General features: G+C 46.1%; 1 protein-coding gene across 1 annotated transcript in view; it reads right to left on the reverse strand.

Annotated features, from left to right (window-relative positions):
* GRIN2B (glutamate ionotropic receptor NMDA type subunit 2B) overlaps positions 1-12500 on the reverse strand; it is a 214178-nt gene that overhangs the window by 77193 nt on the left and 124485 nt on the right. The window contains exon 4 of the mRNA XM_009902433.2: positions 4574-4688. Coding sequence (XP_009900735.2) covers positions 4574-4688 — 115 coding nt within the window. The remainder of the gene's footprint in view (positions 1-4573; positions 4689-12500) is intronic.

Consider the following 12500-nt stretch of genomic DNA (forward strand, 5'->3'; position numbering starts at 1 on the left):
ATAAGGATGCACCTCCTTCGCCACCTCCATCTACACAGAACAGGAGCTTCCTCTAGGCACCCAAAACACACTGAGGCTGTCTGATCAGTGAAGAAAAGAGCTCTACTAACTAGCTAATTAAAAGGTGGTGAGGGAAGACATGCAGCCTTTTGTCCCTTCGGAGCAGAGGACAGAGAAGTGAATGAAATGCAACACATTTGCTCATCACAAGAGGAATCATTACTCATGGCTTCAAGGGCAGAAGAGCTCAGCTCACTGGTCCTTTCCAGAAAATGGTTGCTCTATGTGTTCTTTCATGATTGTCAGCCCTACAAGGCTTCAGTCTGTCTGGAGGACACAGGAGATTTATCATCATCAGAATCTGAGGACAGCTGTAGCTCCTTCTGAAAATGAATTCCTGTTCTGAAATAAATAGTGAAGTTTTGAAGATACTGCTTCCCAAACTGCAATGAAAACTCAGTATCTCAAAAAAAAATATAATTCACAGACCTGAAATCCTGAAGCAATTCACTATCTGCATTTTTGCTGCTCAGAAAAAAACACAGAATCATAGAACTCTCAGGGCTGGTAGGGACCTCAAGGATCATCTAAGTTTCAACCTCCCTGCCATGGGCAGGGACACCTCACGCTAGATCAGGTTGCCCAGAGCCACATCCAGCCTGGCCTTAAAAACATCCAGGGATGAGGCCTCCAGCACCTCCTTGGGCAACCTGTTCCAGTGCCTAGCCACCCTCATGGGGAAGAACTTCTTTCCATCTGTTTAAAGCATTTCTTTATATACACACACACCACGTGAGATGTAGTCCTCACAATCTGTTTGCCACCTTTCAAGAATCAACTGCACCAAGCTGTAGGGAGCAGCAAACTGTCACCAAATCCAGAGGAGACTAACAATCAGAAGATTAGACAACATTACCAGGAGAGATTGAAGAAATTCTTGTTTAATCTACAGCAGAGGCAACTGGGAGACAACATGATAGAAGCCTTCAAATGTACATAGGGAAGATAAAAAGAGGAAGAGAATAAACAGTTCTCTAGGTCCACTAGGGAGATGACAAGTAGTAATGGGCTTAAACTGCAGGCAGGGAAATCTAGGTTAGACATTAGAAAAACTTTCTAGGGTAAGGAGAAAGAAGCCATGGAAGAGATTGCCTCAGGATTTCATAGAGTTTCTAGCATCCAAGGACTCTCAGAACAGGTGAGACAAACATCTGTCAGGAGTAATTTCAGTCTAGCTGATCCCTCCCTCGAGCACATGGAGGAGATAAATGACCTCTTGATGTGCCTTCCAGGCACATTGGCTGATTATGGATGAAAGTGGGCAGTGATGTAATTAAAGACTGAGCTATAGTGAACACACACAAGTAGATTAAATCAGTGTTTTCCATGTAACCTTTCATCTCTCCTCAGCTACTGCCTCAATGTTTGACTCAGAAACTCTCCTGCACTTAGCAGAACATCTTCTGTACTTTGCCTAGACGTTGCCAGGACAAAGCACCTTGCTCATATAGCAAAAAAACTAGTGAGAGTTTGGATTATTTTACACTGAAAAGCAATGCACTTACAAGGATATTGGAACTGTGTGATACAACATATGGATAATTTATGGCTTGTATTGTGGCATTGACAGGAAGCTGCTGTTCAGGGTCAGAACTCTCCTTTGCCTGATTCTCTGTGAACACAGAATGAAAAATGTGGTTCAGTAAGCTGAAGTGCAAGGTCCCACATCTGGGTAGGGACAATTCTCAGTACCAACACAGGCTTGATGAGATTGAGGGCAGCTCTGCAGGAAAGGATTTGGGGTATTGGTGAATGACAAGCTGGACATGAGCCAACTGTACCCTGAGCTGCATCACAAGAAGCAGGTCAGCAGAAGTGATTCTGCCACTCAGCTCTGGTGAGACCTCACCTGGAGTACTGTGTCCAGATTGGAGGCCCTCAACACAAGAAGGACATGGATGACTACAAAGATGATCAGAGGGCTGGAGCACCTCTCCTGTGAAGACAAGCTCCTAGAGAATCAGGGCTGTTCAGCCTGGAGAAGACTCCAGGGGAATCTCATAGCAGCATTTCAACATCTGAAGGGGACCCAAATGCAAGCTGGGAAAGAACCGTTTAGAAGGGCATGTAGAAATAGGATGAGGGGCAATGGTTTTAAACTAGAGCAAGGTAGATTTAGGTTGGACATTAGGAAGAAGTTCTTTACTGTGAGGGTTGTGAGACACTGAAACAGATTGCCCAAGGAGGTGGTGGAGGCCTGATCCCTGCAGACATTGAATGTCAAACTTCATGGGACTCTGATGAGCCTGATCTAATTGGAGATGCTCACTGCAGGGGGGGGTGGACAAGATGACCTTCAAGGGTCCCTTCCAACCCAGTGCATTCTATGAGTCTGACTAAAATGACAATCTTTGCCACAAAGACCTCTGTTTCACCCTTGTATTTTACTGTTTGCATTTACACTGAATGGAGAAAACTCAAGCAAAAGGCTACGAGGTTGCAAGTGTGATCAGAGCATGTTGGAGATGACTTCTACATTTTCCAAGAGAAGTCTGCAGTGTAAAATTGAAACAGCTCAGAAGATTATTATAATCTGATCTTCCCACTGAGCAAGACACCCACGACAAGGTAAAACATTTGTGTTCAGGAAGCACTATGGGCTTTCATACCACAGTTCATCACAGTCTCATTTCCATCCAGCACCAGCTCCTACACAATGAAGAAATCATACTGGTTTAATGAATGTAGTTCTCACAGACAGCAAGACTCAGGCAGGTCCCAGGTCTAACCCCAGCATTCCAGCACACCAGCATCCCTTCCACTAATTCTCTGGTTCATCTGAGAGACCACAGATATGCTCTCAGAGACTGAGCAACAACACTTAACCACCCATGGAAGCCCTCACTGAGGGTGCACCAGGGTAGTGCATATGACAAGCAGGATAAAAACAGGACTGCATTTAGCTGTGCCTCCCCAGAGCCTGTAAAGCATTCCAGCACCAGATTCCCCACAGCCAGCCCTGCTAATAATCCCTAACAGGATTCATGCTGCTACTGACTCATTTTCCTAACAATTGAGATTTCCTCTGTGAGAACAAATCTGATGCCAGCAAGCAACAAATCCTCCTGGACTTTGCCTGGTGGGCATTAGTGAAGTTGTGTGATGGGCAGAGCCTGATGTGAGTCTTGCTTGCCCACCCTCTGGGCAATATCCAATCAGGCTGCTTCCAAACAGGGAGGTTGTAGCCAGGTGGGAGTTGGTCTCTTCTCCCAAGCAACCAGCACCAGAACAAGAGGACACAGTCTCAAGCTGTGCCAGGGGAGATTTAGGCTGCATGTTAGGGAGAAGTTCTTCATAAAAAGAGTAATTGGCCATTGGAATGTGCTGCCCAGGGAGGTGGTGAAGTCACCATGACTGAGGTGTTTAGGAAGAGACTGGATGGGATGCTTGGTGCCATGGTTTAGTTGATTAGATGGTGTTGGATGATAGGTTGGACTCCATGATCTCAAAGGTCTTTTCCAACCTGGTTAATTCTAGTCTAGTCTAGTCTATACATGCTCATGCTATGCCATATGTTTCTTCACACCCCTGTCCCACTGAATCCTCTGCTGATTCTCCCAGACCACACGTTCTTATGTGGTCTGCACAGTGTCAATACCAGTCTGCCTTATGGGTCTTCATGGAAACCAAGCCCATGGCTTTGGTCATGCAGGCCACATGCTGAGGCCAAGTAGCTGAGGAGAGAAGGCTTTTTTGTGCACACTGGGGCAAAAGAAGATTTTGCTAAGCCATACATATGATCATATCCAGACCAAGCTCCGCTTCATATCCACCGAGTGTTCTCCCTGCTTTCACCCTGACTTCTCACCCTTATCACTTTTTTATATCTTTCTTAGCCCCCCAAAACTACCCCTTCAGCTTCAATTCAACCCCTTTGGGAGTGCTTGTTCTGAGCCGGGACCACTGGCATTTAGGTGGGAGGTGAAATGAGCCAAAGCTTTGCAGGAAGACAGAACTCCACAGCAGTTCTAAAGTGGTGCTTTAGGTTATGTGCAAATTATTCAGAACTATATACATTTGGAGCTTGGAACAACTTGGCATGGCCTCACATACACATCCTACTGAATGCAGCATCCCATTGCAAATGACACTGGCCAGATATATCAAGCACAGTTAACACTGGCACATATTACTAAGTGTGGCTGTAGCTCAATCACAGTCATTTAGCACACAGAACCTCGCTGCCTCCAAGCCATGCAGAGGAATATTTTCTCTCTCTGCCATTGAAACCCACGGCACAGAGGAGGTCTCTTCTCTGAAAGGCAGGAAAATTTATGTTCTGAGGTTACAGAAGGGAAGCTGATGAATTTTTTATGCATGCTAATGGAAGAATGTAATGGCATCCTGCATGGAGAAGACAGCAGCCTGGGTAGTGGAGATACCAGTGGTCCAGGCTGCAAGGAGATTGCCAGCCCTTGATAAGAAGTACAGAAAGGCAGATGGGATTATCTGCCTGAAATCTTCCTCCATCCTCCTCCCTGATGCAGTTTGAGAATTACCAAACATGTCCTACCCTCTCCCACTTCCTCTCCTTGGTCAGAAGGATGACCACCAGCTTGGGATGCATCTGGTATCCGTCTTCACTGAACGACAAATTCCTTCCTTCAAAGGTAACATTGATCAGGTATCTGCAGAAGACAGAAGATAGTAAGGAGAAGGTTAACATTTGGCATCTGAACCTGAAACAAGAGCCCACCTAACCCCTGCAGCATATGCAAAGATGGTAGAAGCATGGTGTAAACAAGAGAAAATCTAAGGGGAAGGAGGTCAAGACACAGGACCATTACTCCAAGAACTGGGACAATCAGGCAAGGCAAGACATTTGCCTGTGTTTTGTAACTGGGATGGGGAAGCCAGGTCCCATCTTGGTTCTCAGTGAATTTCTGAAAGCACAAATAATGCCTCCTCCTTGGGGGTGTTCAAGGCCAGGTTGGAAGAGGCCCTGAGCAGATGGGTCTAGTTGAGAGATGTCCCTGCCCATGGTGGGGAGGTTAGAGTAGATGATCTCTAACGCCCCTTCTAAACCAGGCCATTCTGGGATTGTGTGATCTGAAGCAGATCAGGAACAGGGATAGTGGGTATTTAAACAGTGCAGTAAAAGTCCTTTTCCCTAGGGACAGAATCATGCCTTACACTCAGCAAGATCAAACTAAAGGGTGATCAGCCCTGCAAGTTGCCACAGCCAACAAAATGATTCTTTGTCTGGAAAGACCCCATCACTTCTGCACAAGGCACCCCCCTTTGAGGCATCTCCTGTCAGCTGTACAAATGGACTGTTAAACAGTCCTTATCCTAAGGCCTCTTCACTCAGCTCTGGCAGTGGACCAAGATTACAGCTACACTCATTTTGAGGCCTTGCTGCATGGTGAGAGCATGTTAAAGTGGGGTTGCTGTAAATGAGAGTCAGGTATATTGTTTTCTTAATTGTCAGATCATCCAGAATGACACTGTGGGAAGAGGAGGAGGCAAATACACATTTCACAGTTCAGTGGCTTATATGACATCTCCATGGCACTCTGACAGTTTCTCCTGTTCATGTATTTCACTTCAGTTCACAATCCTGTCGCAAGAAGTAGATTTTGCCTTTGTACACCTGCTCTGGCATCGGCAGCATCACATCAGAGGTGACCAAGCTGCCTGCAGAGCTAGCCCCAGGACTCTGCCCTCCCGTGTTTTGCCCAGTTCTCCTATAAACTACACAAGCAATATTTCCATTACAAACATGAGAGGCTCTCATGCTCTATTACACCACGACACCAGCAAACATTTCCTGATATTTAGCTTCAGTTCATCCCTTCTGAACTCAGTTTGAAGCAGTTTCAAGGGGAAAAAAAAAAAACCACGCCAAAATCTGTTCTTTCAGTGGGTTCACACCTTTCCACTTTCTGCACACAGAAAATGCCCTGCTAATTTGATTAAGGAACTGGTAACAAGGAAACTTCTTCAAACAAATAAAAAAGCAGGTCATGATTTGAGTTTCTTCCTTTTCCCAAACTTTTTTTTGTCCTAACTCTGTTAATCAACCAAACTCATCCACTAATTTCCCCTTACCAAGTGCAATCAGCAATTATGTTTATTTCTAAAGGCATACTTGGTCCATGTTGTGACCTTCAGGGGACATGCACAGCATAGAAAACACAGCCATAAGGGAGCACAGTGTGAACAATTTGCATCAGGATGATTTTTCAAAGGCAGACTACTCATTATTTTTCAGAAGTTGGACTTATTCAGCACCCAAACACCAAGAGAGTCCTAAAATATCAGCTGCATGGAAAAATCTTAGCCATGCAGTTGATTGCAATGATGTAAAACATCTGATGGCAGGACCACACATACTCTTTTTCTGGCACTTCTTTCACAGCCATTTGCACTGAGGTACACCAAGCACAGACCACCACTGGGTATGTGCAACCTACCAGACCTATGTAAGGCTCTTACAGTGGGAAAGACCTTCCAGTGGACCAAGATTGCAGCTACACCCATTTCATGAATTCTCTGCACTGGCCACCAGAGTAATGACAAAGCAAGTCTCCCAGAAGATAAGGATGCCTTTAGCCTGATGGGACTTGCAGTTTTATATATGCCAGGAGTTAGAAAGCAGAGCCACCACCATCCAGTTAAACAGCCAGCAATATTAAACAGTTCTCAGCTCTTTCCCCTCCTACCCAAGGATGATGCCACTATGGGAATCTCCCTTGCACAGCCTGACAAGAAGAGTTCACAGAAATCAGCAATAGCTATGACACAAGAAGGTGTCATTTCTGTTTGTTTTCCACTGGAGAGATTAGAACCACTAATAATAATCAAGGAGGGATCATCAGCAACTCCAATCCTTGGAGCTGCTTTGAGATTTACACTTAAAGTGGCACTAAAATCCCTCACTTTGCACCTTAATGACTGAAATTAGTCTCCAAATTTGGCACAATAACTCTTCAGAGGATTTTCTCTCAAACCCATTAACAATATGCTTACAAAAGTTTGCAGGAGGAGTGCAGTAGAAGCAGTTGCTGCTTCTTTAGAGTCACCTACACAGGGATGCAGGGTGTGAGCAGCACACGGAGAGCTGTGGGGCTTGCTCAGGTGTGCTGAGCTAGGGAACTCCTCCATGACAAAGAATCAGGGCTTGAAGGACTCCCTGGCAGAGTGCTGCAAGGCAGCCACACTTGAATGGCTCTGCCCTCCATCACTACCGCAGCAAGAGCCATTCCCTTCTGCAGCAGCACTTCCCCAGTGTGCCAGCAGTGCTGCTGCCTGCTCTGGTTCCGGCAGCCTACACGGGCTCCAGCCCCAAGCATGCAACCAATGGCCTGAGCCAACAGCTGCAGCATGGGGCATAACATGATGGTGGCAGGCTGTGCATACAGGTGAAGTAACCCAAGATGAAACTGTGCCTGTAGAGGGCTTAATCCACCGTTTCCTGGATGGTTTATACTCTGAAATGGAAAGAGAAAGAGGGCATGAAGGGGGCAGACACAGGCAATGTAATTTAATTTGCTGGAAATGTCATTCAGCAGAGAATTTTGCTTATGTGAGCATTTCTAGTGCTGCTCAATTCAAGTACAGAAGGGTAGAGCCCTTCCCTAGTGCAGTGGCCCCCATGCCACAACTGAGTCAGGCAGAAGCAAAACATACGAGACACTGTGGAAACAGGTGGACTTTGTGAGCTCTTTGGAGCAGACAAGCAGGCAGGAACAAAGAAGAAAGGGACATGACCTTGGGCAAAAAGCAAATCAGAATTAGGGGGACTTGATTCCCTACCCTGTGCTCTGACCATTAGGTAACATCACCCACCCTAGATGTGAGGCTGTCAGTCCTGCAAGTTAATGGAGAGTGTTTCAAAGACTGGTTGTCATAGGAAATAGAGCATTAAAACCACATCAAATGGCCAAGTCAGGACCAGCAGAGAGATGTGACATTTTAAATGGCTTCAGCTAGTGATGGAGAAAGTGTGGAGAGGCAAATGTGGCAGGCAGAGGTTGCTTGTGGGGAGACGGGGAGGGTGTTAACCAAATTTTTCTCTACCTCAAAGTCAGCTCTTAAGAAGATGCATTTGAAATAAATTACCACTATCTGCTCCTACCTCTGTGTCTGGAGCCTTGCTAGGAAACAATTCCTCCTGACTGGGTGGGCAAAAGTGAACTTTGCCTCGATTCAGTCCATCGCACTCCTCACTTCACACGTGTGCACACATACTCGCTCCTCTCTGCCCTGTCAGTGCTTGTTATGCTCCAGTGAGACAAGCAGCCTGTCTGAAATGGCATCATTATCCTAACATCCACTGCTTCTCTGAATAAGATAGATCATATAAATAAAACAGCCTCTCCACCATCTGCATCAGTCAACTCAGCAGTCCAGCACACGAGGGAAAAGCAGGGTGTAGGTGGAGAGTGGGGAAAGAAAGGCTGTGGGATACTGCTATCAGAGAAGATTTTCAGGGTAAAAGGCAGGTGGAGTGTGATGCAGGATAAGGAGATGCGGATGCAAATCACCATCAGCCTCTTGGGCAACTCAGAGTAATGAGAAACACGGAGGCAGAATGTTAGCAGCAGTGAGATGAAGGCAATGAAAGACCTTGACCCCACAGAATCTGTGTGGTGGCCTTTTTCTTTTCTCTAGACACAGCATTAAAAACCCACAAGCCAGTGGTACCAGGGTCAGGCATAGCTGCCTGCCCACATCCACTTCACGGCCAGGGAAGAGCAAAGATGGGTGTGTGCCTTTTAGCACAAATGCCCACAGCTCCAAACCATGTTCCCTCACTCAGCACCAACAAGACCTACCCAGCCCTGGCTGATGCAAACAGCTTGGGCAGAGTGCATCAGTCCTGCCCTGCAGCGTGTCCTGGCCATCACAAACAGCTGCTCCTGGACAAGAATGGACAGACATAAAGGTGGGTGGACTCAAAGGACAGGGAAAGGAAGTTTAGAACCAGCATATTTATTTACAAATGAGAATTCTGACCTTCAGGTGGCAAGTGATTGACAGACAATGATTTAACCAGCACAAGCTAGCTGCTAATAGCTTCTGCTCTCATCTGAGAGACTGAAATGTGGTAGATTACTCTTCATGGAACAATGCAAAGGATCCCTTTGACTTCTGATTTAAATCTCCATTTTCCAAACCCATTGAAAGCTTAAAATAATTTATGTATTTTTCCTCTACACCATTGCTCAACATTTCCACAGCTGCCTCTGCCTCAGAGGACAGCCAATCCGTGCACAGCAGCCATCCAGACCCAGCTGTAAGTGCACAAAGTCTCTTGAGATAACGCAGTCTCAAGAGGATGGCAAACCCATTTGTTGACCCCCAAAAAGGTAAGAAGAGGCTCAGCCTGGGCCTTTGATTAATCTTCTTCATGGTTGGTACTCTCCAACACATTCACCGCCCTGTGCTGCCCCAGCCTCCTGTACTGCCTCTCCCCGCTGCAGTGCTGCTAGCTTGTGGGCTTGTGAAAGGCAGGCACATCTGGCTGTGTTTGTGCAACATCTGTCTGGTGTCGAGTAGGATTTACAGCCAAAGGACTCCACACGAAGGGCACAAGTGCAGCTGATTTTACATAACAAGGGGCACGGACTCTGCTCTGTCTGCCATCATGAAGAACAAAACCAAAACAAGAGAGGAAAAAACCAGAAGCAAACACTGACTAGGAAAATGCAATCTTAAAGGCACAGCATCTAGCACTTCATTTGCTCCTTTCTCCCCGACTGCCAGCATTTCCACTGCACCTGGGAACATGCACTGCAAGAAAGGAAGCAAGTGTAGAAAAGAGACCAACCAAATCCCAAATTGTGCAGGCATTCTGCACCAGGAAATGTGCCCAGGCTACAGTGATTGTAGACTACTGGGAACCAATGTGACCACAGGCTTGGAGAAACGGCCAGAGCTCAAGATTGCTTGCTTTGTGCAGAGAGGTTAGAAGAGCATCTAGAGTAGGAAATATCCCTCAGGTTTCAACATAACAGAGCTATGAGAGATTAATTTGGTTTTTCCCTGCTGTCCACATGTTTTTTAAAAGACAAGAGACCGATACCAGACCGGAATAGCGATAGCCAGCGGACAGCCACGGAGTGATAGTGTTTGATCTGCTGAGATTCTGGCCCTTCACCTCTAGGAAGATTAATTTTCTTGGTGCTAGTTCCTGACCTGCAAAATATTCACTTCTGGTGGAAGACAAGTATCTACTTATTTGTCCTTGCTGCTTCTCCATCGTATTCAGCAAAGTTGTGTTGAAAACAACGTCCATGTGTGTGCTGAGACTTCCAACTGACAGCTCCTACATGCAGTGGAAGCATGAATCCTCTCCACTGCTCCCTCTCTTAGTTGTAAAAAGAAAAGGAACTTCCACTTTGTTCCCATTTCTTCTATTCATCTACCATGAATTTGTCATTTCAGAGACTCTGAGCTGACAGTTCCTGGAGACTGAGAATATATCTATCCTCAGAGTACATAGGGAGCCGGAGCAATGGCAGGGCTACTTCCCGACACGCACTGCTTGATCCTAATGAGATGGGACCTTTCCTGAGAACAAGGAGTGAAGCTCACTTTCTACAGCCTCTACAGTCCCCACTCTCCCTCCTGAAAATGTAAGAAGAAACTCAAGCACAGAAGCACAGAGGTTTGCAGCATGGACAGATCTTTGAGGTCTCTTCCAACCTTGGTGATTCTGTGAAGTGTATAGAGGGGGAACTCATTTTGCAGGGTCATGAAATTACCCCCAGGGGGGGAATTAGGGTTAGCTCCAGCCTGGGGCAGAAATTACAGTAATAAGAGGCAGGTAAAAGGCTGCTTGTCCAACTACTTCAGGGAGATTCAGAGATTCCACGATAACTTTTTCTTCCTTGTACCTAATACCATCTAGGATTTGATCTCTCACTTGCTTTTCACCCTGTGCAGTCATTGCCTTTGATAGAAAGGGAAAAGATGTGTTGCCATGCAGGTCTAGCAGTGTTTTACACTCCCTTTGCCAAGAAGCTGCTGGCAGTACCAAGGCCAGACTGTGGGAGTTAGGTCACTTGTAAGAACCATAGCTACATATTAGGATGAGGTGGCCTATTTATGGAAAAAAAGAAGGGCAGGATAAATCTTTATTTTGTCCCATCTGCTATGTTGGTCACAGCAATATCTTGAAAAACTCAATCAAAGCCAAATTTTTCTCACACATATCCTGACTGACCTATTTTCACAAGTGGCAGAGCCAGGAAAAAATTCCTATCAAACTCGTTTTTCAAATGGGAAAGTGGGATTAAGAGCTTGGCAATGACATTTTTTTCATGAGGAGGTCAACATGTTGTAAGGGAGAACGAGAACAATAAGATCTGAAAACTGTAATGACTTTGGACAGAAAATGAAGCTTCTGGCATGGTCCTGCTCCCATACAGACCAGCCTGTCACATGACACCTATGCTCTGTTTGATGGACAACAGCCCAGGTCACAGGGTCACAGGATGTTAGGGGTTGGAAGGGACCTCTGGAGGTACTCGAGTCCAACCCAGAGCAGGACCATAGAATCTAGCACAGATCACACAAACTACATCTGCAATGTGCCACCCCTAAAGTGTCGAGAAGAGAAGAGAAGAGAAGAGAAGAGAAGAGAAGAGAAGAGAAGAGAAGAGAAGAGAAGAGAAGAGAAGAGAAGAGAAGAGAAGAGAAGAGAAGAGAAGAGAAGAGAAGAGAAGAGAAGAGAAGAGAAGAGAAGAGAAGAGAAGAGAAGAGAAGAGAAGAGAAGAGAATTAACCAGGTTGGAAAAGACTTTTGAGATCATCGAGTCCAACCTATCATCCAACACCACCTAATCAACTAAACCATGGCACCAAGCACCCCATCCAGTCTCTTCCTAAGATGGTGACTCCACCACCTCCCTGGGCAGCCCATTCCAATGGTCAGTCTCTCTTTCTGTGAAGAACTTCTTCCTAACATCCAGCCTAAACCTCCCATGGTGCAATTTGAGACTGTGTCCTCTTGTTCTGCCACTGGTTACCTGGGAGAGGAGACCAACCCCCACCTGGATACAACCTCCCTTCAGGTAGTTGTAGACAGCAACAAGGTCTCCTCTGAGCCTCCTCTTCTCCAGGCTAAGCAAGCCCAGCTCCCTCAGCCTCTCCTCCCAGGGCTGTGCTCCAAACCCCTCCCCGGCTTCGTTGCCCTTCTCTGGATACATTCCAGCAAGTCAACATCTTTCCTAAACTGAGGGGCCCAGAACTGGACACAGGACTCAAGGTGTGGCCTAACCAGTGCTGAGTACAGGGGCAGCACCTCGACAGGGGAATGGATATCCCCTGGAGCTTTAGTCCATCCTAGTATAATGAAGGAGGAAAATAAAATAACATAACATTTCCATGCTTGTAATTCCAAGAGGCAACAAACAGGATTCCATGGCAAAACATGTCATCTTGAACTCAACATTTTACAACTTATCTTCCAACTTTCTCTATTTATTTCTT

The sequence above is a fragment of the Dryobates pubescens genome, chromosome 15, assembly GCF_014839835.1.
Source record: "Dryobates pubescens isolate bDryPub1 chromosome 15, bDryPub1.pri, whole genome shotgun sequence".
NCBI classification, from domain to species: Eukaryota; Metazoa; Chordata; class Aves; order Piciformes; family Picidae; genus Dryobates; species Dryobates pubescens.